This window comes from Symphalangus syndactylus, chromosome 2, assembly GCF_028878055.3.
Source record: "Symphalangus syndactylus isolate Jambi chromosome 2, NHGRI_mSymSyn1-v2.1_pri, whole genome shotgun sequence".
Taxonomy (NCBI): Eukaryota; Metazoa; Chordata; class Mammalia; order Primates; family Hylobatidae; genus Symphalangus; species Symphalangus syndactylus.
The window spans coordinates 136,426,434-136,453,947 of record NC_072424.2 but is presented as its reverse complement, the minus strand read 5'-3'; the positions used below and the strand labels follow the sequence as shown (position 1 = coordinate 136,453,947).

Here is a 27,514-nt window from a genome sequence, read left to right as displayed (position 1 = left end):
TTTTTTTTTTTTTGAGACGGAGTCTCGCTCTGTCGCCTAAGCTAGAGTGCAGTGGCGCGATTTCGGCTCACTGCAAGCTCTGCCTCCTGGGTTCACGCCATTCTCCTGCCTCAGCCTCCCAAGTAGCTGGGACTACAGGCGCCCGCCACTACGCCCGGCTAATTTTTTGTATCTTTAGTACAGACGGGGTTTCACCATGTTAGCCAGGATGGTCTCAATCTCCTGACCTTGCGATCCGCCCACCTCGGCCTCCTAAAGCGCTAGGTTACAGGTGTGAGCCACCGCGCCCGGCCATGAGGTTTTCCTTTCAACAACATAAGTGACACTCTGCCTTTCAGAAGAAACGACTAACTTCCAGCAGCAATTCATGTCTGTCTCTCAGAGAAATCTCTAAGCAGACACTTTCCACACTTGGACCCTTGGGGACAATACACTTACTTAAATACCAAGAAATAAGCCATCTTGGAAAAAGAATAAAATGAGCAGAATGATGAGATACATAATAAGATAATAAAGAATACCAAAAGAATGCTTTCATATTTACAAGATAATATATCTCAAGAATTATTACTTTTTGAGACGGGAGTCTAGCTCTGTTGCCCAGGCTGGAGAGCAGGGGCATGATCTCGGCTCACTGCAACTTCTGCCTCCCAGGTTCAAGTGATTCTCCTGCCTCAGCCTCCCAAATAGCTCGGATTACAGGCACCTGCCACCACACCCAGCTAATTTTTGTATTTTTAGTAGAGACGGAGTTTCACTGTGTTGGCCAGACTGGTTTCGAACTCCTGATCTCATGATCAGCCCACCTCGGCCTCCCAAAGTGCTGGGATTACAGGCATGAGCCACCGTGCCCGGCCAAGAATTATTTCTTTAGTATCAATATGCCAGGCAAATTGCTCTTTGACGTCTGCTATTTTTAGCTTTCTGAAAGAAAATCTTAACACCCCTGGGGAGAAAAATTAGGGGTGATGATGTTGCCAGTGATTCTTCTGCAGTATCTTTTGAAAGACGTAATATTGGTGTTTAATAGCAGCAGGCCACAGAGAGAGTTACTGAAGCAGCCCACCCATGGTTCCAAAGAAAAGCATTATTTGAATGCAAAGTCTTTGGAGGTGAATGTGTTTTTTCTTTTTCTTTTTTTAAATACAGGGTCGTGCTCTGTCACCCAGGGCTGGAGTGCAGTGGTGCAATCATGGCTTACTGCAGCGTCAACCTCTCAGGATCAAGTGATCCTCCCACCTCAGCCTCCCAAGTAGCTGGGACTACAGGTATGCCCCACCACACCCAGCTTATTTTTAAATTTGTTGTAGAGACAGTCTCCCTATGTTGCCCAGGCTAGTCTCAAATGAATGTGTTTTTGTGTCTTAATACTTCTGTCAGGGTCTCAATAAAACTCCCTAGAACTAAAGACTTGCCTAAAAACCATCAAGGCAGGAAATCTCTCCAGGAATGAGCTACTGTCTTAGTGAAGTGAGGATGGTCTCTTGGAAGCAAGTCAGTTCAGTGGAATGGCTGCTGTGTTCAGTGTCAAAAAGAGACTCACACCCTGAGAGACAGAAACTGTAAAAGATGAACTACTACCAGGAAAGCCCATGGTGGCGCCTCTTCAAATCAGATCATCACGCCAACAGTGAAAGAAAATAAAGCAATGCAAAGGAAATGTGAAAACAGGCTATGCAGAGGGCCCTTTCAAACTAGCAGTAGCAAAGAGAAGAATCAAATGGTGTAAGTTTTAGTACTTTTTCTTCTTTTGACTTTTTGCAAAATTATAAGGGTAGAAAACTAGCAGGGAACTGTGAGAACAGACAGAAGGGGGATTTGGGGTCATATAATCAGATTTAAACTATATATATCATGGTGCCTCGAAGATGTAGGGCAACTGTGTTCAGTTTATAGGTAAAGTTATGTTTCACACACAAAAAAAGGTTTAGTTGTCCGGGCTCTCACAAGTTAGTATTTATTCAAGGAAACCAAAATTCTCCAATTGAAAGAACCTCTGGTTTTCTCCAAAGGTGGTAAAAAGGCTTTTTTTTTTTTTTTTTTTGAGACAGAGTCTTGCTCTGTCACCCAGGCTGGAGTGCAGTGGCACGATCTTGGCTGATGGCAAGCTCCCCCGCCCGGGTTCACGCCATTCTCCTGCTTCAGCCTCCCGAGTAACTGGGACTACCGGCGCCCCCGACCATGCCCAGCTAATTTTTTTGTATTTTCAGTAGAGATGGGGTTTCACCATGTTAGCCAGGATGGTCTCAATCTCTTGACCTCGTGATCTGCTGGCCTCAGCCTCCCAAAGTGCTGGGATTACAGGCATGAGCCACCTCGCCCAGCCAAGTTAAGGTGTATTTTTTAAAGGATTTTTCATTTAAACTGAGTTCACACAAGGAATACAAAGTAATCATTAGAAAGAAATGTACCACTAGAAACCTGCCAGACGCCAATTCTTAACCTGGGCAAATATAAGAAAGATGAGACACCTGAGTGGTATCATTATTAGAAATTACAATCTGATAGGACTTATAGAGGCAAGGAATCAGGATAAGTTAACCACTCTTTGGAAATGAACAATTGCTCCCTAAGAGGTAATACCACCATCTTGCTAAGTACTGAGGTGTTTATTACAGCAGAAATGGTGACTTTAGCAGACAAGAACCCAGGGGCCAGCGGCTGACAGTGGAAGAAGAAATGTGTTGCCTGAGAAACCGCAAGGCATGGGCAGACGACCTTGAAGACTCTAAGCAGAACCATTTCTCAGTGACCTGAGGTTTATAATGCACCCCACCACCCAGCTGCCACTCAGACCCAGTCTTACCTTTTTGCTATTATTTAGTGAAAAATTAGCCGCAGAAGTCTGGATCACTTTAGGTCCTAAAGTGTAACAGAAAAGGACAAAAGCAGATTATAGTGATATTGATAATTTAGTATTTTTTCCAAATTCCAAGGAAGACTCATACATTACTTGGAGATGACCTTAATTTATCTGGTTTTTCTTTAGAGATTATACAATGTGTAAGTAAAAGATATAAACACACAAACACAGACACAGAATATCTACTCTGCTGTGCTTCACGACTTCCCAACACAAGTCAACCAGCATGACTGGCATACAACACAGAGGGTTTCCACAGGAAATGCCCTGCTAAGCTCTCAACGAGAGCTCCCTCTACATGCATGGGCCCAAGAAGGCATTAACTATAGAGACTCCGTCTTATATATTCTGTAAAATGTAAAGATTTCTTCCAAAACCTGAGACACACTTATCTGCTCATCCAATTAATCCAGTCTTCCAAAAATACTTACTAAGGGTTATAAACATAATATATGCTAATATAAGCAGGAAAGAATAGAGTTTTAACTGAAATAATGGTATACGAACCTCAGTTTTTTTCCCAACTTTTATTGTGATAAAATATACATAAGATTTGCCATCTTAACCATTTTTTCTATAGATCTAAGAACTTGACATCTTAACTATTTTTTTTCTTTTTGCTCTTGTTGCCCAGGCTGGAGTGCAACAGCACAGTCTCAGCTCACCACAACCTCCACCTCCCAGGTTCAAGCAATTCTCCTGCCTCAGCCTCCCGAGTAACTGGGATTACAGGCATGTGCCACCACGCCCGGCTAATTTTTTATTTTTAGTAGAGACAGGGTTTCACCATGTTGATCAGGCTGGTCTCGAACTCCTGACCTCAGGTCATCCGCCCGCCTCAGCCTCCCAAAGTGCCAGGATTACAGGCGTGAGCCACTGTGCCATGCCCATTTTAACCATTTTTAAGTACACAGTTCAGTGGTAGTAAATACGTTCACTGTGCAACCATCACTGCCATCCATCTCCACAATTCAAAACTGAAACGCTGTGCCTATCAAACAATTCCCCATTCCCCTCCCCCAGCCCCTGGCTGCCACCACTCTACTTTCTGTCATGATAATTTTGACTACTCTAAGTACCCCATATAAGTGAATCTTACAGTATTTATCTTTTTTCCAATGGCTTACTTAGTATACTGTCCTCAAAATGCATCCATATTATAACTTCTGTATTAATTTCCTCACTTTTTTTTTTTTTTTTTGAGACAGCGTTTCACTCTTGTTGCCCAGGCTGGACTCCAATGGCAGGATCTCGGCTCACTGCAACCTCTGCCTCCCAGGTTCAAGCGATTCTCCTGCCTCAGCCTCCCAAGTAGCTGGGATTACAGGTGCTCACCACCATGCTCGGCTAATTTTTTATTTTAGTAGAGACAGGGTTTCATCATGTTGGCCAGGCTGGTCTTGAACTCCTGACCTTGTGATACACCCACCTCTGCCTCCCAAAGTGCTGGGATTACAGGCATGAGCCACTGCGCCCGGCCGAATTTCCTTATTTTAAGGCTAAATATTCCATTGTATGTGTATACCACATTTCATTCCTCTGTCCGTTTATCTGTCAATGGATACTGTGGTTAATTCCAGTTTGTTATTGTGAATAATGCTGCTATGAACATGGGTGTACAAATATCAAGACCCTTTTTTTTTTTTTTTTTTTAATTTTGAGACGGAGTTTCATTGTTGTTGCCCAGGCTGGAGTACAACAGCGCGATCCCGGCTCACTGCAACCTCCGCCTCCTGGTTCAAGCGTTTCTCCTGCCTCAGCCTCCCAAGTAGCTGGGATTACAGGCATGCACCACCACGCCTGGCTAATTTTTGTATTTTTAGTAGAGACGGGGTTTCACCATGTTGGTTAGGCTGGACTCGAACTTCTAACCTCAGGTGATTCACCTGCCTCAGCCTCCCAAAGTGCTGGGATTACAGGCATGAGCCACCATGCCCGGCCAAGACCCTGCTTTCAAATCTCTTGAGTATATACACGGAAGTGAAATTGCTGGATCATGTGGTGCTATTTGCATGGCATAACCTTTTCCATCCTTCTACTTCAACCTATTTGTGTCTTAGGATCTAGAGTGAGTCTCCTGTAGACAGTATATAGTTGGAGCACAGTGTTTTAAAACCCATTCTGCCAACCTCTGCTTTTTAATTGGAGAGTTTAATCTATTTACACTTAATTACTGCTCAGGAAAAACTTGCTTCTGTCATTTTGCTTTCTATATGCCTTTGTTCTCTGTATGTCTCATAGCCTTTTTGTACCTCTTTTAATATCCTGAAGTTATAACACTCTAATTTAAATTTATACCAGCTTAACATCAATAATATGTAAAAATTCTGCACCTATAACAGCTCCATCCCCACCTCTTTCAACTGCTGTCACAATTGTGACAAAAGCCTATCTTTATATATTGTGTCCAAAAACATAAAATGAGTTTTAATGCATGTCTCTTAAACTATGTAGAAAACAAAATGTGCAGTTACAAACCAGTTATAATAATACTAGATTTTACAGTAATAGTTGGCTTTTAAATGTGTTAGTCTTTCAAATAAAGTTGAAAACAAAAAAAATGGAGTTATACACCACTGTTACAATATGAGCTTTTATAATTACCCAAGTATTTACCTTTACTGAAATCATATGGCTTCAAGTTACTGTCTAGTGTCCTTTCATTTCAACCTACAGGACTCACTTCAGCAATTGTTGCAGGGCAGGTCAATAGTAGTAACTCCCTTAAATTTTATCTGGTAATGTCTTAACTTCTCCCTCAGTTTTAAAGGACAGTTTTGCTACATATAGGATTCTTGATTGACAGTTTTGTTTTGTTTTTTTGTTTTTTTGAGATGGAGTTTTGCTCTTGTTGCCCAGGCTGGAGTGCAATGGTGCAATCTCAGCTCACCACAACCTCCACCTCCCTGGTTCAAGCGATTCTCCTGCCTCAGCCTCCCAAGTAGCTGGCATTACAGGCATGCGCCACCATGCCCAGCTAACTTTGTATTTTTAGGAGAGATGAGGTTTCTCCACTTTGGTCAGGCTGGTCTTGAACTCCCGACCTCAGGTGATCCACCCGCCTCAGCCTCCCAAAGTGCTGGGATTACAGGCGTGAGCCACTGCACCCGGCCAACAGTTTTCTTTTAGAACTTTGAATGTATTAGCCCACTGACTTCTGGCCTCCAAAGTTTCTGATGAGGTATCTGCTGACAAACTTACCGAGAATCCCTTGTATGTGATGAGTCATTCTCTTACTGCTTTCAAGATTCTGTTTTTGGCTTTCTACAGTTTGATTATATCTTGGTGTGGGTCTCTTTGAGTTCATCCTACTTTGAGTTTATTGAGCTTCTTGGATGTTTATATTCACATTCACCAAATTTGGAAAGTTTTCAGTCATCACTGCTTGAAATATTCTCTCTGACCCATTCTCTATCTCTTCTCCTCCTCAGACTCCCACAGTGTGTATGTTGGTCCATTTGATAGTGTCCCAAAGGTCCCTCAGTCTCTGTTCATTTTTCTTTTGTTTTTCTGTTCCTCAGACTCAAAAATTTCCACTGTCCTATCTTCGGATTCACTGATTCTTTCCTCTACCTCTTCAAATCTGCCTTTGCATCACTCTAGCGTAGTACTTTTCATCTCCAGAATTTCTTTGTGGTTTCCTTTTAGGTTTTCTATCTTTTTATTCATACATTGTTTTCTTGACTGTCTCCATGTCTCTTCCTTTAGTTGCCTCAGCATCTTTAAGACAGCTGTTTTAAAGTCTCTGCCTAACAAATCTGTCATATGGTCTTACTCAGAGACAGATTCTGACAGTTCATTTTTTTTCCTTTCAATGGGTCATACTTGTTTGCCTTGTGACTTTTTTTTTTTTTTTTGAGATGGAGTCTTGCTGTGTCACCCAGGCTGGAGTGCAGTGGCGTGATCTCGGCTCACTGCAAGCTCTGCCTCCCGGGTTCACACCATTCTCCTGCCTCGGTCTCCCAAGTAGCTGGGACTACAGGTGCCCGCCACCACGCCTGGCTAATTTTTTGTATTTTTAGCAGAGATGGGGTTTCAACATGTTAGCCAGGATGGTCTCGATCTCCTGACGTCGTGATCCATCCACCTCGGCCTCCCAAAGTGCTGGGATTACAGGCGTGAGCCACCACGCCCGGCCGCCTTGTGACCTTTTGTTTAAAAGTGGACACTTAAGTCTAATAATGTACCTCTGGAAACCAGACTCTCCCCTTCCTCAGAGTTTGCTGTTATTCATTTTTGAATTTTTGTTTTTGTTGTGGTTATAGACTGTCTCTGTGCAAAGGATCAGCCTGAGATGTAAACTTAAGGTCTTCTCAGGTCTTCTCTGAGCCTGTGCCTTCCTCTGGGCAGGTGTGGTGACTTTTTAAATTTCCCTGTATTAGCAGTTTTGAATGTCCTGGTCTTCGATGTCTGACTCCCGAGAAAGGAAAAAGACAAAAATGAAGGGGTAAAAAACTGCCAGCCCTTTAAATCCCCTGGAAGTAACGTTAGCCAGCAGGGGAGGGGCTTCCAACAATTGAGGGAGGTACAACAGCAGCAGCCACTGTTACTTCGTCGTACTTCCGCAATCAGAAGCAGCATCAGCGATCAGAGCACAGATGCCTGATAATCTGGAGGACAGAGTCCTTTTTACCCACCTTGGTTTCTGTAAGCTCTAGGAACACACATTCAGCTGCCTGCTATAGGCCTGCAGTGGAAGATGGGTACCTGCTACTGTGCTAAGATCTGCACTGACCAAAATTAGCCACAATCTAATGTACAAGCATTCCCTTCAAATTGGGAAGCCTTCAACAGACTCTGGAGTTCCAAAACAGTTATACCATACAGATTCTGCCACTGCAGCTGTTCTCTAAGTAGAAGACATCGATTCCTACTCCACCGTCTTCCCAGAACCCTCTCCAAGCTTCACAGATTTCTTTAGAGTTTTGGCCTTAAAAGAAGTAGTCAATGGAAACACTGTGAATCTGATTTTAATTTAATTTAGAACTGGATTTGTTCCAAAATGTATCACTCTCAACTGGTGATGTCAGTTTTTCTGGGCTGCCTCAGTGACCATGGCCAGAAGGATTGTCTGCCAACAATCCTCCACTCAAAAGAAGGAAATACAAGGCAGTAACATGTCTCTGGAATGCATTTAGGAATGCTGGGAAGGATATATCAAATGTAGGAAAGACGCTTGTGTCCACAATGAGTCCCCTTTTAAACAGATTCACAACCTGAGTGAACTCCTAACCCAGGAAGTACGGCAGTCTGGTTTCCTGGAAAGAATTAAGAACTGGGAATCAGAAAAATCTAGACTTGGCTGGCTGCAGTGACTCACACCTGTAATCCCAGCACTTTGGGAGGTCGAGGCAGGCGGATCATCTGAGGTCAGGAGTTCGAGACCAGCCTGGCCAACATGGTGAAAACCTGTCTCTACTAAAAATGCCAACAAAAATTAGCCAGGCATGGAGGAAGGTGCCTGTAATCCCAGCTACTGGAGAATCGTTTGAACTGGGGAGGAAGAGGTTGCACTGAGCCAAGATCGCACCACTGCACTCTAGCCTGGGCAAAAAAAAAAAAAAAAAAAAAAAAAAGAAGAATCTGGACTCTAGTCTTCACTAACAAGGCTTTCTGGGTCTTGACTTCCTCATTTGCCAAATGACAGTTACTAAGCCAATAGTCCCTAAGGTACTCCTAACTCTAAAATAATAATAACCTTATCACATAAAATAATCGGGAGCAGAGTACTTGTGATAATTTTATGTGTCAACATGACTGGGCCACAGGGTGCTGAGACATTTGGTTAAACATTATTCTATCGCGTCTGTGGGTTGTTTCTGGATGAGATTAACATGTGAATCGGTAGACTGAGTCAAGCGGATTGCTCTCTCCAATGTGGGTGGACCTCATCCAATCCATTGAATAAAACAAATTGGCTGAGTAAGGGGGAAATTGCTCTCTCTATGTCCAGCTGGGACACTGGTCTCCTGCCTTCAGACTCGGACCTGGACTCGGCTGGAACTTACTCCATCAGCTCTCCTAGTTCTCATGCCTTTGGGCTTGGACTGGAACTACACCATGGGCTCTCCTGGCCTCTTACTTGCTGACTGCAGACCTTTAGACTTCTCAGCTTCCATAATCATGTGACCAATTCCTTATAATAGACAGACAGACAGGTAGGATAGACAGACAGACAGGATAGGCAGGCAGGCAGATAGACAGGTAGATATTTCGTATTGATTCTGTTTCTCTGGAGAACTCTGACTAACAGATTACTGTATGGAAAGAAAGAAGGGGATGTAGAAAACCTGACATCACTTGTATCTCAGCCTTGGTGCATCACTTTACATTTCTCATTTCTGCAAGAGTGGAGAGGGTTTGATATAATCACAGACGTTTGAGACAGAAGAGTGGCTTAAAAGAACAGAAGGTGGCTGAGGTCCCACTGAGACTGGAGACCATGAGAATATTAATGCCTCCCCTACCAATCTTAAAGGATAGCAGTGAAAATCAAGTAAGATCATGGATATATCTTGTGCTGTAATTAATGTAACTTTTACTTCTTGATGACTTAATGGGAAAGAAAAGAAGTTGGCTACAGTTGTTATTATCACCATCACCATCAGATAAACAGCACCTGAAGAGCCACCCTCTCCCCCAGCTTCCTCGTCCATTTACCAACCCGGTTTTGGGTAAGAAACTAGCCTTTTGAGGCACAAATTGCCTCTGGGACAGGTTAAGCCTAATTGCCATTCACATTTTAGTATTAAGTCAATCAATTAAATAACATCTACCAGAAATCACCCTTATGGAAAAAGATATTTTATTTAAGAGGGAAACAAAGCAATGCAGGAATAGATTCTCTCCAAACAAGTCAGGCTCCTGGTTGCCTGCCCTGTGCATGGGGCTGAAGACGCCTGGGTCTCTGGGAACCTTGTGAAAACCATTTGGCTTCTCAGGTTCTCCATCCATAAGAAAGGGGATTGGCCTAGATGATCTCACTGCTCCTACAGCCACCCTGCCCCAAGCTCACAGCCATCAGCCCCCCACTCTCCTCCCCACCCCATTAGCTGCATCGGAGCTCTTCCGTGGCCTGTCTCCCCAACCAGGCAGCATGTTCTGGACGCACCAGCGCCCAGCTGGGTCTAGTGCACAGCAGATTAGAAATGTTTGCTTGGCCAGGCCGGGTGCGGTGGCTCACGCTTGTAATCCCAGCACTTTGGGAGGCCGAGGCGGGCGGATCACGAGGTCAGGAGACTGAGACCACGGTGAAATCCCCCGTCTCTACTAAAAAATACAAAAAAATCAGCCGGGCGTGGTGGCGGGCGCCTGTAGTCCCAGCTACTCGGAGAGGCTGAGGCAGGAGAATGGCATGACCCCGGGAGGCAGAGCTTGCAGTGAGCCAAGATTGCGCCACTGCACTCCAGCCTGGGCGACAGAGCGAGACTCCGTCTCAAAAAAAAAAAAAAAAAAAAAAAAAAAAAGAAATGTTTGCTTGGCCAATGAAGGCATGTGGTCAAGGCTGTCCCTGGCTGCTGCACAGGGCATGGCCAGGGTCACTTGGGGCTACTTACTGCACCTCCCCCACAAGAGACAGAGCAGCTAGAAGCACAGGGCTGGGACCCCATCCAGCCTGTGGGCACTTCTCCCTCCACGCTGGGGCCCTTAGCAGTGGGAGACAGGGGCACAGCTGGGCTGACCGAAAGCAACATGCCAGGGCGACCGCACATGGCAAAAGATTCACTGAGTAAAAACCGAACCTTACCTCTGATCCCAACGAAGACGGTCAGGCCAAAGCAGATGAAGAAGACGACAAACACGAGGACAAAGTGGCGCTTGGAGAGCGTGTAGAGCCGCATGGGCGCCAGCCTGGGGGCAGAAGCCAGCAGTGAGGGACGGTCAGGGGAAGGCCCGGGGGTCACAGGAAAGCGGCCCTGCAGCAACACCCCTCCCCACACGACACTGCCCACCTCCCCTCCCAGCCCCTCACTTCTGAAGTGGGCCTGCACTGCCACCAGGTAACCTCCTGACAAAACAGCCTCGGCGGCCGATTCAGGAGCCACGCGTTCCTGCACGTTCCCGGTTAGAGGGTCCGTGGACACACTGGCCGCCGCGGTCTGCATGCGGCACACCAACTCCACACTCAAGAATGCACTGGGGGGGCTCCTAGGCCCCCCAGGGGTCACTGCCGCAGAGGCAGTGGCCAGATCCCACTACTCACCCCATGCACACATATACATACACACACGCACACACACTGGCACACCCACAAGCACACGGCCTATGCGGGTGACACTGCCAGGCCCCACTTGAAGCTCCAGGTCCTGCCAGCACCACACTCCTCCCTCTGCCATTCCCACGAGCCCACAGCCTGATTCCTCCTGTCCCAAGTCCACAACTTCAGGTTCCCCTCGTGCCACCCACCAACGCGGACACTGCCTTGCTGTGCAGTTTTCTGTGATTTACACTGATGGGGAAACTCACTCGCCCTCCCAGCTTCCCGCCCAGTCACAGGAAAACTCTAGGAGGCAGGGATCATTTCTTTTAGAACACCCCGTATCAGGGGCCAGCAAACAAAATAAAACTCTGTAAAGGCCCAGGCAGTACATGTGAGTCTTTGGGAACACTCGGTCTCTGTTGCAAGGCACAGCTCTGCTTCTCTGAGCAGCACAGGACGCATGAGGATAGCCGTGTCCCAGTCAAACCATCAACAAAAGGGGTGTGGCCGGCCCCCGCCCTGTGCCCTGAGGAGGAGACCTACAGACCAGAGGGACATGCGGCGCTGTCTGTTTCGCTCTGTCTTCTGTGTTCTCCGTTGTCCTCGCATGTTCTGGTCTTGGGAGTCAGGCCAGCAGGAAGGAGCCCGAGCACCTCACCTCAGGGACAGGCAGCTGCCCGCCCACCCAGGGAGATGGACATAGGCTCAGCCTGGCCCTGCAGGAAGGTTACTGGCTTCACGGTCCAAAGCTCACATGGGCCTGCATGCCCACACCCCTGCGGCACACGCCTGAGACTGCAGTTGCAGAGCAAGAAGTCACTGCCAGGCCGGTCTCAGGGCCAGGGTGACGCCGTGAGTCAACACCTCTGCGACGTGGCTCTGATAAGGCCGGGCCCGCTGCCTCCAGCAGGGCCTGCGTGGCCACCTGGGCAGTGAGCACACAGACCAGGGTCACTGGGTGAAGAAATAAAGAATAGGTGGCTCTGCAGCTGCCCCGGGACTCAGTGCACTCACGCACAAACATGAGACGAGAGAGCTGGGGAAGGAGGTGGCCTGGCCCCAACTTGGCTCCGGGGCCTGACAGATCCTCAGAGGCCCAAGAGCCATAGGAATGACCTTAGGGAGCAAACTCAACACCTTCAATTCACAGGTGGGGAAACTGAGGTCTGGAGACAGTGCACGTGCCCAAGATGCTGCAGCCCTGCCCTCTGCACCTGAACTGTGCAGAGGTGGCTCTGGGATGGCGCTGCAGGCTCCAACCTACACCAACTCCTCTGGGCAAGCCCTGCAAAGTGTGAAGGCTGGCCCGGGAAGAAGTGTCTCCTCTGACCTTCCGCAGTTAACTCAGGTGTCAAGTCTATTCCTTAGTTTAAGCACGGTGCGTTTAATACATTGTTTCAACACTGCAGATGGCCGGGCACCGTGGCTCATGCTTATAATCCCAGCACTTTGGGAGGCAAAGGTGGGCGGATCACGGGGTCAGGAGATAGAGACCATCCTGGCCAACACAATGAAACCCCGTCTCTACTAAAAATACAAAAATTAGCAGCCAGGCGCAGTGGCACTCCAGCCAGGTGACAGAGCGAGACTCCGTCTCAAAAAACAAACAAACAAAAAAAACACTGCAGAATGGAAGATTCCTACAGCTACTCAGGGCCTTTTCAGTTAAAAAAAAAAAAAAAGACACAAAGCTAAATGGACCAGATGATGGGGAAATGCAAATAAAGCCTCTAGTTCAGTTAACAGTACTGCACCAAGGTCAAGGTCTTAGTTTTCATAAATGTGCCAGGTTATGTGAAGTGCTCCCCTGAGGGGAAGCGCAGGGCTTGCCCAGAGGAGGTGGTGTAGGTCGGAGCCTACAGCGCTGTCTCAGAGCCACCTCTGCAGAGTGCGGGTGCAGGAGGCAGGGCTGCAGCATCTTGAGCACGTACACTGTCTCCAGACCTCCGTTTCCCCACCTGTGAATTGAAGAGCGTACGGGGCCAGGTGCAGTGGTTCACGCCTGTAATCCCAGCACTTTGGGAGGCCAAGGCAGGCAGATTACGACATCAGGAGATCGAGACCATTCTGGCTGACACGGTGAAACCCTGTCTCTACTGAAAATACAAAAAAAATTAGCTGGGTGTTGTGGTGGGCGCTTGTAGTCCCATCTACTCGGGTGGCTGAGGCAGGAGAATGGCGTGAACCCGGGAGGTGGAGCTTGCAGTGAGCCGAGATCGCGCCATTGCACTCCAGCCTGGGCGACAGAGCGAGACACCGCCTCAAAAAAAAAAAAAAAAAAAAAAAAGAGTGTACGGAAACGCTCTGCTATCTCTGGCCCTCTACGGTAAAGCTCAAGTAGCTTTTAAACAATGACACTGCTATTTCTGAGTTCCTCCACTACAACGTTCTTGGGGGTCCCGTCCCCCAGGGGCAGCCACAGTCCCAAGACTAAGGAGCTCCAAGAACTCCCCAAGCAGAGGCTGAAAGCACAAGAGAAATTACTTGGAAGCAGAGAAAACCAGAATAAATATATTTTAAATATTGATTTCAAAAACACATTACTGACCCCCTACTAGCACAGTTATTTAGCAAATGAGAAGGAACATTGCAAAAAGAGGCCTTAAGAAAGGGCATGAGAGGCTGGGTGCGGTGGCTCACCAGAAAGGGCATGGGAGGCCGAGGCGGGCAGATCACCTGAGGTCAGGAGTTCGGGACCAGCCCTGGCCAACATGGTGAAACCCCATCTCTACTCAAAATACAAAAATTAGCCAGGTGTGGTGGCACATGCCTATAATCCCAGCTACTTCGGAGGCTGAAGCAGGAGAATCAATTGAACCCAGGAGGTGGAGGTTGCAGTAAGCCTAGATCGTGCCACTGTACTCCAGCCTGGGCGACAGAGCAAGACCCCATCTCAATTTAAAAAAAAAAAAAAAAAAAAGGGGGCATGAGGGCACAACCCGCCCCAGGCACCTGCCAGTCTCTCTCAGAAGGCTCAATAAAATCCATTGTCTCCCCTTCCTGAAAACTTCTACTTAAGTCCAACTTATTAGAAAATTTCCTGGTTCAGCAATCAAGTCGTCCAACTCAAAGGAAAAAAGACCAGAGAAAACAACATCATCTGTCTTCTTGAGCAAGTGTAAGCTGGGTATAACCGCCTGTGCTGCACCAGGCTCGTGGGTGAGAGGGTGGGCGCCAGGCCCTGGCTTCCGCCGTCTTCATTTTCCTGACAAGCAGGCATCCTCACTGGAGGGCCTACGGTCCTGGGACCCTCTGCAGCCTGCAGGGCTATCGTGGGCCAAGGCAGCACCAGGACAGGATGAGTCTGCGTAATGATCAACACCTTCCCCTCTGCGGCTCTTTCTGCTCTCGACTTCCAGTCTAAAAGTTCTGAACCAGCCCAGCATGGCTCATGCCTGTAGTCCCAGCAGCTCTGGAGGCTGGGGTGGGGAGGATCATTTGAGCTCAGAAATTTGAAGCTACAGTGAGCTAAGACTGCACCACTGCACTCAGCCTGGGCAACAGGGCGAGACCCTGTCACTAAAAAATTAAAATAAAAAAGATTTGAGCCACAAAACCAGAGACTTCAGAAACCTCAGAAACAAGACCCTGTTTCAGATCAATCATAGCTCTAAGACTGTTGCTCATGGGCAAAACAACAAAACATTGAGAAGCCAAGGTAAAGATGGGGGTGGGGGAGGGGAGGTGTCTTTGCCAGAACTAACCTAGCCCCCTGCTGTGAGACCAGCTCAGTGACCACAAGGGCTGGAGGCCCCAGTCGCTTCAGAACATGGCTCCTGTTCTGCACCAGAAACCCACTGGCAGCTCTGCCTCCTGCTGAAATGCTCACAGGTCTCTAACATCAAGCCAACCTAGACCAGTGACCGAGTAAGTCTCAGTGACCAAGAGAGCCCATGGCTCTCTCTGATCAGTCCCCCAAGGGAGGATATTTCTAAACACATAGAGGCAAGTCTGTGATGCAGAAAATATACACAGCCTACCAACAGGAGAGGGTCCCTGGGGGCCCCCGACTCCAGGCCTTCCCTCTCCTCGTCTCTGTTGTCCCCGTGTGCTTCTTGAAACCTCGAGCCCTAGACTCCAGCCACCCCTCGCATCAGTCCTCCAACACCAGCTCATCTCCTGCTGCTTCTCTCTCCATCCTTCCTGCCTTCGGGAGCCATCCTCCCTGCCCACCCTACCCCACTCTGACGCAGGGTTGCCCAACACATTTTCACCTAGAAGCCCTACAGTACTTCAAGGTCAAAAGGTTTTAAACTGAGCTACAAAACAAAATATAACATAACTGAAAAGCCCGCTTCCACTGCCCACTTCCTGTCCCACCCTTTCTCCATTCTCGTACCCCGAAACCTGGCACCATCTCAGATGTCCCTCTCTCGCTCCTCCCACACTTTCAGCCAGCCAGGAAGAGCTGAGTCCTTGCTCCCCAGTTCCTCTTCATCCCCAGCACGCCAGTCCCACTGTCCAGGCCCCAAAAACTCCTACCAGCTGCTGCCATCACCTCCAAACACACCTTCCTTTGTGCCGTTACAGCACTTTAACAGCCTCGCCCTGCTCAGGAAGCCTACAGTGCCCCGCAGCCTACTCCATCAAGTTTAGACAGGCCTTTCAAAGTCCCCGAAATCCTTCCCCACAATCCCGCTCCAGCCTTCCTGCCACCCTACGTGAATTACGCGCTCCTTCCGTCATCACAGCTCTGAGGTAGGTACTATTGCAACCCCTTTCAGATGAGAAAGCTCAGACTTAGGAACGTTCCGTTACTTGCCCTAGATAACAAAGCTGCTAAGTGCAACACTGAAACCCGCGCATCCGACTCCAGAGCTTCAATTCTATGATGCTGCCCAACAGGGTTAAGCCAGACTCCAGGCTGGCCCACTCACACAGCGCTCTGCTGATCTAAGATGCTCTCTCTTCTCCCAGCAAAGCCACCTAAATCCCACCCAGCATCCAAGGTTCAGCTGTGTCCCACCTTCTCCATGAAGTGTTCCCTCACCCTCCATCGCTCACGGCTGCCCACAGGTGAAACCATTACAATAGATGAGGTCTGCACTACATAGTGGAGTGCCTGACAGCGAACGGCTTGGCACCTGGGAGGCATATGAAATCATCTACCCAACTCAACTTCCATTCGTTATTCCAAAAGAGTTGGTGTTGTTCCCTCAAGTTGGTGGAGAGATGCTAGGCAAGGGACTCCATGCTTCCCCACGTGCCCAGGCCGGGTCGGCATGCCGGCTGAGGAAGTCCTCGGCCCAGCTATCCAGGCCAGGAAGACTTCCTAGAAAATCCCTGCCAGCTCTCAACACTGTCTCTTCTTCTTGCTGGGGCCACATGTCAGTTTCCCCTCCTGGCTCATGCAGCTTTTCACAAGAGGCATCTAACACACTCTCAAATTCTGGCCTGCCTAGAGCCGCGGGGCCCTTGGAAGATCTGTCAAAGGCAAGGAAATAAACTGTCCCCTGGTCCCCTTGACTCTTTGGGCCCTTTCTAAATTAATCTCACTTTCACAGGTGCTTTAAAATATCACAGATGTGTTTCCTAGAAAAACTAAATACACCTTTACTGGAACGCCTATCCCCAAAATTGCATCCATAATGCAAATCGCCGTGAGCCAGGTCTCCCTCATTATGCATCTTCTTTCCCAAAAGACTGCTTCCAAGCAAGGTGAGGTTTGTCGAGTGTCTAATCCAAATGAGACAGGAGCTGGAAAACTTTCGTCAGTCTCTCCACAGCCTCACCATCACCTCCCTCAACTCCTCACCATCACCTCCCTCAACTCCCCACCATCACCTCCCTCAACTCCCCACCATCACCTCCCTCAACTCCCCACCATCACCTCCCTCAACTCCCCACCATCACCTCCCTCAACTCCTCACCATCACCTCCCTCAACTCCTCACCATCACCTCCCTCAACTCCTCACCATCACCTCCCTCAACTCCTCACCATCACCTCCCTCAACTCCTCACCATCACCTCCCTCACCCCATCACCTCCCTCACCCCATCACCTCCCTCAACTCCCCACCATCACCTCCCTCAACTCCTCACCATCACCTCCCTCACCTCCTCACCATCACCTCCCTCACCCTATCACCTCCCTCAACTCCCCACCATCACCTCCCTCACCCCATCACCTCCTCATCACCTCCCTCACCTCCTCACCATCACCTCCCTCACTCCATCACCTCCCTCACCCCATCACCTCCCTCAACTCCTCACCATCATCTCCCTCACCCCCTCACCGTCACCTCCCTCACCCCATCACCTCCCTCACCATCACCTCCCTCACCCCATCACCTCCCTCAACTCCTCACATCATCTCCCTCACCGTCACCTCCCTCACCCCATCACCTCCCTCACCCCATCACCTCCCTCACCCCATCACCTCCCTCACCCCATCACCTCCCTCACCCCATCACCTCCCTCACCATCACCTCCCTCACCATCACCTCCCTCACCATCACCTCCCTCACCATCACCTCCCTCACATCACCTCCCTCACATCACCTCCCTCACATCACCTCCCTCACATCACCTCCCTGACATCACCTCCCTGACATCACCTCCCTGACATCACCTCCTCCACCATCACCTCCCTCACCATCACCTCCCCCACCATCGCCTCCCTCACCCCATCACCTCCCTCAACTCACCATCATCTCCTTCACCCCATCATCTCCCTCATCCCATCACCTCCCTCACCATCACCTCCCTCACCCCATCACCTCCCTCAACTCCTCACCATCATCTCCCTCACCGTCACCTCCCTCACCCCATCACCTCCCTCACCCCATCACCTCCATCATCACCTCCCTGCCATCACCTCCCTCACCATCACCTCCCTCACCCCATCACCTCCCTCAACTCACCATCATCTCCTTCACATCACCTCCCTCACCCCATCACCTCCCTCACCATCACCTCCCTCACCATCACCTCCCTCACCATCACCTCCCCCACCATCGCCTCCCTCACCCCATCACCTCCCTCAACTCACCATCATCTCCTTCACCCCATCATCTCCCTCATCCCATCACCTCCCCCACCATCGCCTCCCTCACCCCATCACCTCCCTCAACTCACCATCATCTCCTTCACCCCATCATCTCCCTCATCCCATCACCTCCCTCACCATCACCTCCCTCACCCCATCACCTCCCTCAACTCCTCACCATCATCTCCCTCACCGTCACCTCCCTCACCCCATCACCTCCCTCACCCCATCACCTCCATCATCACCTCCCTGCCATCACCTCCCTCACCATCACCTCCCTCACCCCATCACCTCCCTCAACTCACCATCATCTCCTTCACATCACCTCCCTCACCCCATCACCTCCCTCACCATCACCTCCCTCACCATCACCTCCCTCACCATCACCTCCCTCACCATCACCTCCCTCACCATCACCTCCCTCACCATCACCTCCCTCATGAGCTCACCACCATCTCCCTCACCATCACCTCCCTCATCCCATCACCTCCCTCAACTCACCATCATCTCCTTCACCACATCACCTCCCTCACCATCACCTCCCTCATGAGCTCACCACCATCTCCCTCACCATCACCTCCCTCATCAACTCCTCGCCATCATCTTCCTCACCCCATCACCTCCCTCACCATCATAGTCCTGGGACACACCGCTCTCTGTCCCCTCCCCTTCTCTACTCTCACTCTCTTGGTAATCTCATCCTGTCTCAGGCTTGCGAGAGAATGCAGGTGTGAACAATGGCCTTCTCTAGACCTCAGCCCAGTCCTCTCCCCTCACCTCCAGACCCCTACTCAACCACTTGGCATGCCCGTTTGGCTATCAAGCAGGTACCTCACACATGACCTGCCTCACACCAAACCCCTAGTCCTGTGCCTGTGGCCTGGCCCATCTCAGGACACAACAACTCCAACCGTCCAGGTACACAAGCCAGGAGATTGGGAAGAATCTATTTAGATTCACCTCAGATATTCTACTAAATCCAAAGTTTTCCACCAGTACACACACCCCAGAAATAAAACAAAATTTAAAAGGAAACTCAACATACAAAGTCACATAGGCATAGAAAACCTCCTGTCTCGAGGTGCTGGGAACTGTCCTTTCAGAACGCAAGACAGTCAGCAGCCATCCCTGCCGTGCAGCACTGCCCATCCTGCTGTCACTGACAGGTCACTCCACCCCCGCCCCCACCGGGAGGCTCTGTGGGGGAAAGCAATCGTCCACTCGCCTGCAGGACACGGTATACCAGTTTTCAGGATTTCATTGCAGGGGCTCCACTATGCATCCACCCCACGTCCTCCCGACACCTGCAGCTCGCCTCCCACCCCTGAAGGCCAGCAATGAGCCTCAGGAATGGTGCAGGTCCAGTAACTTTCAATGTCTCTCATTTTTACTAACTCACTCTTCCCTGTTTTTTTCTATTTTCCTCCATGTTCTCCTATTTTCCCTGCAATGGTAAATGGTAAGCGAACCACTGAATTGCAACATTGAACTTCCTCCCCCCAGCGTTGTCTCTTCCTGCTGTCTGTGGCTCTGGCTTTGGCCCTCTGCTTCTGTAGCTGGGGCACAGCAGCTCCCGGCAGCCCCATCCAGAAAGCCTTCACCCTGGGACCTGGTCCTTGAGGCCACAATGCTTGCTCAGGCCCGGCCAGCTATAAAGCCATGTCCCCATTAGATGCACTGAGCACCTCAGGACCACGGCACCAACACGACTTTGCCCACTAACTGCCTACCCCTCCCACATAGGGCTCATGAGGGTTCAGAAAGCAGGGCCAGGAGGGCACGGCAGGGGAGGCGAGCAGTCCGCAAGCACTCAGCTGCCCTGGGACTGCTGCACAGAACCACAAAACAGATACAATCCGGGTGAGCAGAGGACATGAGAACACCTCAAGTTGCTGTCCTGCAGCGAGAGGGAGAGATGTGAGGGAAGCCAGCACCAGCATTCCCACCTCTACAGAACCCAGCAACACCAGCATCCGCAGCAGGGGCCCAAGGGGTGTGAGAAACACCTTCATCTCGGTCTCCACAAGCCACCACGACGGCAGGCAGGTAAGACTGGGAACTTCTGGTACTACACATCCTGCTGTTTGTTCAACTCATGCCGGGATCTCCCACATGAGAATTGACAAATTAGGATCTGAGCAGTGGTCAGGGACTTTAAATCTCCCAGCCCATTCTCACACTGTCGTTTTTATTTTTCCAATCTGCATAAAAACAATCTCTTCTTCTTTGGCCCAAAACACCGGCCTGTTGCCTGACAGCCTGGCTCCCCACTTCCTGACCACATGACAGCGGGCAAGTAAACAGTTCCCCAGACCCTCAGTTTCCTCATCTGCAAAATGGAGAGAGGCACAAGATTCATCTCACAGAGTTGCTGGCAGGTGCGAGTAGAATCATAAACACAGTGGTCAGAACAGCGTGGCGAGAACTCAGCCAGGCTAGCTATTAGAAATGATGGCTGTGCTTTTTCTCCTCTCTCTACTTTTTCTGTTTGAAAGCATTTTGGATTTAGTTCTGACAACATCTCCAAAGACCCCACCGTATGCAGTCTCCCCTCCAGCTGGCTGCCGCAGAAGTGGGAGCTGGCATTTCCTGAGCACTTATTTGGTATCAGGCTGGGAGCTTCCCTGTGGGACAGGCACATCGGCCCATTTCACAAGTGGGAAAACACAGGCTGGGGTGAGAGGATACAGGCCCACTGAGGCCCCAGGCAGCAGGGTGTGGAGGTGGGACTGGAACCCACAAACGCACATCCAGCACGTGGAGTTCGGGGCAGAAAGAAGGCCCACAACTCCCTCACATTCACTCTTTGGCCCCTCACTAAAATCTTTCCTTTTCAAGTAACCTACCAGCTAATGGGAAAAGAAACTTCTCAAAGGGAGCAGGATAGAAACTCTAAAATTTTAATCGGCCAACTTATGTATATTATAAGTCATTTCTTTAGCTACTCAAGAGTTAAGTACAAGCCAGGCACGGTGGCTCATGTCTGTAATCCCAGCACTTTGGGAAGCCGAGGTAGGTGCATCACCTGAGGTCAGGAGTTCAAGACCAGCCTGGCCAACATGGCGAAACCATGTCCCTACTAAAAATACAAAAATTAGCTAGGTGTGGTGGCGTGCACCTGTAATTCCAGCTTCTTGGGAGGCTGAGGCAGGAGAATTGCTTGAACCTGGGAAGCAAAGGTTGCAGTGAGCTGAGATCGCACCATTGCACTCCAGCCTGAGCAATAGGGCAAGACTCTATCTCAAAAAAAAAAAAAAAAGGAATTAAGCAGGCTTCAAAAAAAAGTTATGCAAACATTCAAGACCTAACCACCTCAAAACACAATTTAATAAACAACGTTCTAAGCTACCCATTCGTGTGTATCCTTTCCGGACTGCAAGCCCAGTGACTCACATGCAGGAGCGTGTTGGTCAGTTCAGCAAATATCCTGCCCAGGCCACAGGGAACAAGGAAGTAGGTCAAACGCTGGCCAGTGAGCCCCCCCTCAGCACAAGCAGCGCTGGCCCTAGCAGGAGGCTCCAGGCAGTGTGGCCTGGTGGTTAGGAACCTGGGCTGGGGGCCAGCTGCCTGGACCCATACACTGCAGGGTAACATGGGGCAGTCACTCTATCTCTCAAGAACCCCAGTTTCTGGCCAAGCGCGGTGGCTCACGCCTATAATCCCAGCACTTTGGGATGCTGAGGCAGGTAGATCACCTGAGGTCAGGAGTTTGAGACCAGCCTGGCCAACATGGTGAAACCCCATCTCTACTAAAAACACAAAAATTAGCCGGGCATGGTGGCGCTTGCCTGTAATCCCAGCTACTCAGGAGGCTGAGGCAGGAGAATCGCTTGAACCCGGGAGGCAGAGGTTGCAGTGAGCCAAGACTGCACCACTGCTCTCCAGCCTGGGTGACAGAGCGAGACCCTGTCTCAAAATACAAACAAAACATCCTGTTCCTGAAAACTCAGGAAACTAGGGAACCCACCGCTTAGCAATGCTGTGGCAATTAAATCCGTTGTGACACGAAAACTCTTGCCAAGTAACCATTACCTGTCAGCTGTTATTGAGAGGAGCAGAGTACAGCAGTCAGGAGTGTGGGCTCTAGAGCCAGGCGGCCCAGGGTTTGGGCTCAGCTCTAAGGCCTTGAGAAACTCACTTGTCTTCTTCATACCTCAGTTTCCTCATTTGCAAAATGGGGAAAAGAGAAACTTCCTCGCGAAAGGTGATTGTGAGGATTCCATGAAACAATCGATGTAAGGTGCTTACAACGGCACCTGCTACATGGTGAACACTCAGTTATCTTTTACTATTTCTAGAGATTATTTTGGTCAGAACAAAAAACCATTCTATGAGACAAAGTCCTAAATAATTAAATGGTTGCAGGAATAGGATACTGACCCAAGCCTGGTGTGCCCTCAAAAGCGCTGGGAGACTTAGGAGGCCCAGGACCCTGAAACCACAGCAGGGCTCCAGGGTACTTAATTTGTCTGTGCCATGCTTTGCTGCTAGCCAAAGGCGGCTCTAATTAATACACTTCTACACTGAAATGCCCCCAGGATGAAAGAGACACATAAAATACACGCTAAAAAATTGCTTCACATGCCAAGCAAGACACATACACAAAAAAATAGCCTTATTTAAATTTGCAGAGAAATGCTAAAGTAAGACCAAAGCAACATGTGAGCATGAGAAAGTCTCAACTCCGTGCAGCCCTGTAGCTGAAACAAGAGGTCAGGTTAGCAAATGAGACGCCCCACACCGTCCTCAGACTCCTAGCATCTCTGGCGTCCCTAGCATCATCAGAGAAGGAATGGAAATTGCAGGAGAGTTCAAGGTAAGAACTGCTAATCTTTTTTGCTGATGGGTTTTGATGGCACTCTTCTACCTTTTTAAAAAGCAGGCTGGGCCGAATGAGTGAGAGGTCACAGGGCCAGGGTCTACAGGGGGACGGTCCCCTACACACCGAAAGCAGAGTGGTGGAGCTGCCCCTGCTCCTCCAAGCGGCTCTGTTCTCTCCCATTCTTTCCCTGGGCTTCTCTTCCTTCTCACCTTTCTCACCTCTGGGCTCTCAGGCACACCAGCCAAGGACAGAGAGCACTCAGTCACCTAAGTCCAGGACGCACTTCGGATTTTCAGGCTTGTTTTTTAGGAGGATTTTATCTGCTACCAAACTTTTCTCAGTTTCTAGGTAGGTGCCTGGAATGCTGGCCAATGGTGGTGGGCTGATTTCCACATACCCTCATCCCCCTCCCTCTTCCCTAACCTTCTTAGTGCTCCACAGAGCCTGAGGCACAAAGCGCTTACTGCTGCAGGGGGAGGCCTCAAACTCGCACAAAATTCAAGCTGTGTTTTACTTGTCCTCCTCGCTACCTTTCCTTAGTCCACTGCTTTCTTTGGTCTAGTTCCCTGTCCTGTAACAGCCCAGGACCCTGGCAGAAGACCCAGATCCCTGTCCCGGCCAAGGCCCTCACCACCTCACGCCCCCGGCCTCTCTCCTACTGAAAAAGCACACCCAGCCCACCTATGCAGCTCCAAGGGGCGGCGCGTGAGAGAACTCCTATAACACGCAGCTGTCACTCTGCTACAAGGCCACAGTTCCACAAGACACCGTTCCAAGCAGTATTATTCACATAGGCTGCACAAGAATGCTGTCCTCTGGAGTTGTGCAGAGGCAATACTGCTAACCTACCTCCATTTGGCTTTTAAAATCTTTAAAACATCCACATAGGTCTGATATTTGATGCCATTCGTTTCCCAAGAGGTGCTAAATTAGCAACATACCAAAGTCAGAAACTTCTAAGGAAACCGAAGGAAAAACAGATGTCTCTGTCACAGGCACTTGCACTGAGGCAACAGGCCTGGGTGTTACTTCTCTGACCACGTCCACAGCCAGAGACATCAGCAGAGACCCAAAACAAAACCCTTCTGCCTCAAAAACCGCATATAAGCCAAGAAGCGCGCCCAGGCCCCTCGGAGGCTGCCTTAGGGCAGGGGAGCCGGCCCTGGAAGCCTCCTGTGCCAGGCGCGGCTGCACAGCTGGGCCACTCCTCCCGGACTTTCTGCAACTCCACGCGGCGCTAACCCTCTGGTTAACTCCGTCTCCTTCTTTTCCAGATGCGCCCACGGGGACACCCAGGCGACTGTTGAGTCAAAAGCAAGCTTTAGGGATGGCGTCCACGAGGCCCCAGACAGGTTTTTCCTCATTAAAAACCCTGGACTTCAAAGAGGTAAAAAAAAAAAAAAAAAAAGTCTAAAGTCAGCAGATGGTAAAACGCATAAAACTCATAAAACTCGACACCCCGGGTCCAAAGCGGCTGTTGCGGCAGGCTCCCCAGTGCCCACGTCACCAATCGCCTCTGAGGGCCTCGCACCCGGCGCTGGGCGAGACCGCAGGGCAGCGCGGGGCGCTCTCGATGCTGAGGGGACGACGGGGCGGGGCCTTTCCGGCAGGAGAAGCTTCCCGGGAGGCGGCGGGGCTCCGTGCGGGCGGCCACCCTCTGCCGGGGAAGGGCCGCAGCGCCCCCGGTTCTCTCGGCCCCCCGGTGCGCGCTCTGGCTCGCAGCCCCGTCCCGGAACCCCGACCGCATCCCAGTCTCTAACCGCCGCCGGCTGGGCGGGCAGGAGGGAGCCCCGGCCCCAGTCCACTCTCGCCCCGCGCCGACACCTCCATCTGAACCGCCCGCGAAGCCCCCCTCAGTGCCCTTTTCCCTGCCCCCAGTTCCACGTGGGCGCCAGGGACCCTGCGGTTCGGCGCCGGGAGCCCCAACTTTTCGACCGGAGTGTCCGAAGACCCAGCCAGCCCGCCCGCTCGGCCGGGGACTCACGGCTCCATCTCGGCGCCCAGAGCCCTCGGCCCCGTCCCGCGCGTCCCGAGCCCGCCAGGCGCCGCGCAGCAGCCTCGGCAGCGGCAGCCGCAGCCGGAGCCGGAGCCGGAGCCGGAGCGACAGCGGCCCAGAAGCGGCCGGCCGCGGAAAACTCATCAGAGCGCGACGCCGAGATCACGTGCGCGGAAGCGACTCTCACGGCGGAAGGCGGAGCGGCGCGGTGGAAGCGGGCGCGCGGCGAAGTAGGGGGTGGGCGCGCGGCGAAGGGGGTGGCCCCGCTTCGTGGCCCCTTGCGAGGGCGGAGCCCCACGGCCGGGAGTACCCAGGCTAGCCCTGAGCTGGGGCTCAAGACAGAAAGAATGAGTGAATGAATGACTTAATTTACCTCTTGTCCCTAGGGCAGGGAAACAGCGCATTCATTCACTCCTACTTCCCGAGTGTCGGGGCGTAAGGATGGGCCTCGGGAGTCCATGAATGCCCTGCAGTTGTCTGGAAAACGCTATGGGTGTCTGCATTTTTCTAGGGAGAGGAGCTATAGCTGTGTATTCATTCCCAAAGGGTCTTGTGACCCCAAATAAGGTTAAAAGCCAGGACAAACTTCTGCCACCCCGAATGATGACAGGAGACCTTCCGGGGTCTTTCTGGTAGCTTCTCCCGTAAGCCGCTTCTAGACTGCATCTAGACCAGTGAACCAAAAGCACTTTCCTGATTTCGCATCTTGGCTCAGTGTTCTGCATTTCTGTAATCAAGAATGGATGAGAACCAAGGTTTGGCTATTTCTGAGATTCTCTTTGGAGCATTACTCAAAATGTCCCGTGCTCCCCGTGTGCTGTGGGTTTCAAGTCGGTCTGCATGAGTTAAAGGACTTCCAAGCTTCCTTTGCAATGTATCCTATTCATTCACTAAACCGTAAACAGGCTTACTATTGGCAGAAAAGTGTGGACATAACAGTTCCTGCCCTCAGTGAAATTACAGGCAAAGAAAATTACCAACAGTAATTTAGGTACCCTTAGCTCAGGGTGCTACAGTGAGGAAGGGTGCCTAACTCGCGTTGGGGGAGTGAAAAAGGTAGGGGGGAGAATGCAGAGTTTGGGCTGAATCTGGAGGGTGAGGTGGATATAGGAAGGGGGGCGGGGAAGGCAGAGATACCAAGCAAAGCACAGCCTAAGCCACGACACCAAGGAATAGTAACACAAAATTTCATTAGTGCTCTGAATCCTAAACCGCAACTCTTCGAGGAATAACGAGATTATTTCTCAAGTTTTTTTCATACATAAGCAGAGGGAAAGGGTTCTTCATAACAACAAGACCGGAAAACAGAAACTCGGTACCTGCAGGGACAGACTGTTAACAGGGACGTGGGGCGAAGGGGTGAGTCGGAGGGAGTTCTACGACCTAGAGCAGGGGTGCCCAACCCCGGGGCCTGTTAAATTACAGAGGTGAGCCACCGCAACCAGCCCAAACATGCGTTTTCATGTGACACCTTCTGTTAAATGTTTAGGCCTGAGGATGCCTCCCTACTTGAGTCCTTACGTAAGGAGCTGCAGCCTGGCATAGTTAACATAAAAGAGAAGACACCCTAATTGAGGAGGATGCTTTTGTAACAAACAGCTGAGTCTCAGCCAATCACAGCCACTGAGCTTCTGTCATTGGCAGGTGGTTAGCTGATTCAAATAAGCTAGAACACAAAGCTGTAACCAATCAAGCTGTCTCTGAGCCTCAGTTCCACTTTCTGTCCATAAGTGTTGTTAACCACGTTGCAGCCCCAGAGTCCTTTGAACCTGTTGGTTCTCAGGGCTGCCCGATTCTAGAATCATGAAGAAAAGCTACTTAGGATCTTTAAATTTGCTGTCATTTTGTCTTTCAACACTTCTGATTCTAAAATGTTGGAAACTAATTCGAAAAAATATCTTAAACCCTGGGAGGGACTAAACAAAGCACATTTGCTGGCCACATTTGCCTAGAGGCAGCCAGTATCTACCTCCAGCCCAGAGCAGCATGAGGTGATGTGGAAATCCCTGCTCTGTGCCAGCTGCCTGGTCTCTCCTGAGGCATCTCTAGCGAGGAAGCGAGGAAACTCACCATCCCAGGGACCCCTCACTGTGTGCATTTGGCTCCAAACTACCTCCTGGCAATTCCATCCTGTCAGATCTCCCTGGATTTGCTGTCCAGCATCACCCAGGTCAGCAAGAGCCCTCTCCCAACACTCGTTCAAGGATGTAAACAACCACATGGCCCTCAGCTCCTCTTCTCCCATCATACTCGTTTTCTCATTTATTTGTTCTTCAAACATTAATGGAGCACTCTGTGTGTGCCAGGAACAACTCTCAGCTCTGGAAACACAACATGAATAGACAGATGAGGTCTCTGTCCTTTTCTGGTCAAGAACAAACAATAACCTAAATAATTACTTAATTGGCCGGGCATGGTGGTTCACGCCTATAATCCCAGCACTTTGAGAGGCTGAGGCGGGGATCACCTGAGCTCAGGAGTTCAAGACCATCTCGGCCAACATGGCGAAACCCTTCTCTACTAAAAATACAAAAATTAGCTGGGCGTGGTGGCAGGTGCCTGTAATCCCAGGTACTTGGGAGGCTGAAGCAGGAGAATTGCTTAAACCCAGGAGATGGAGATTCCAGTAGGCCAAGATCACGCCA

General features: G+C 50.2%; 2 protein-coding genes across 9 annotated transcripts in view; one reads left to right on the top strand and one right to left on the bottom strand.

Annotated features, from left to right (window-relative positions):
- Positions 1–27,514, bottom strand: part of TMEM181 (transmembrane protein 181) — a 101,282-nt gene that overhangs the window by 52,832 nt on the left and 20,936 nt on the right. For 3 of the 8 annotated variants that reach the window (XM_055268328.2, XM_055268336.2, XM_055268351.2), the window contains exons 1-3: positions 24,858–24,990; positions 10,611–10,714; positions 2,807–2,862 (exon numbers count right to left, since the gene is read on the bottom strand). In XM_055268328.2, the coding sequence (XP_055124303.2) occupies positions 2,807–2,862; positions 10,611–10,714; positions 24,858–24,865 (168 nt within the window). In that variant the 5' untranslated portion in view covers positions 24,866–24,990. Of the gene's footprint in view, positions 1–2,806; positions 2,863–10,610; positions 10,715–11,606; positions 11,763–24,857; positions 24,991–27,514 lie in introns of those variants that run through there. The other 5 variants (XM_055268311.2, XM_063632727.1, XM_055268321.2 and 2 more) reach the window with 3 other exon arrangements.
- Positions 20,548–25,799, top strand: LOC134735759 (POLG alternative reading frame-like). The gene is made up of 2 exons (XM_063632947.1): positions 20,548–24,260; positions 24,752–25,799. Exons 1-2 carry the CDS (start codon positions 24,201–24,203, stop codon positions 25,226–25,228), a joined length of 537 nt encoding a protein of 178 aa, XP_063489017.1. The 5' UTR covers positions 20,548–24,200; the 3' UTR covers positions 25,229–25,799.

Bases quoted from the DNA above. Each gene is read 5' to 3' on its own strand.
- LOC134735759 (XM_063632947.1), top strand. From the start codon at position 24,201: ATGGCGTCCACGAGGCCCCAGACAGGTTTTTCCTCATTAAAAACCCTG. The intron at 24,261-24,751 runs GTAAAAAAAAAA...CCCTGCCCCCAG, and splicing joins AAACCCTGGACTTCAAAGAG to TTCCACGTGGGCGCCAGGGA.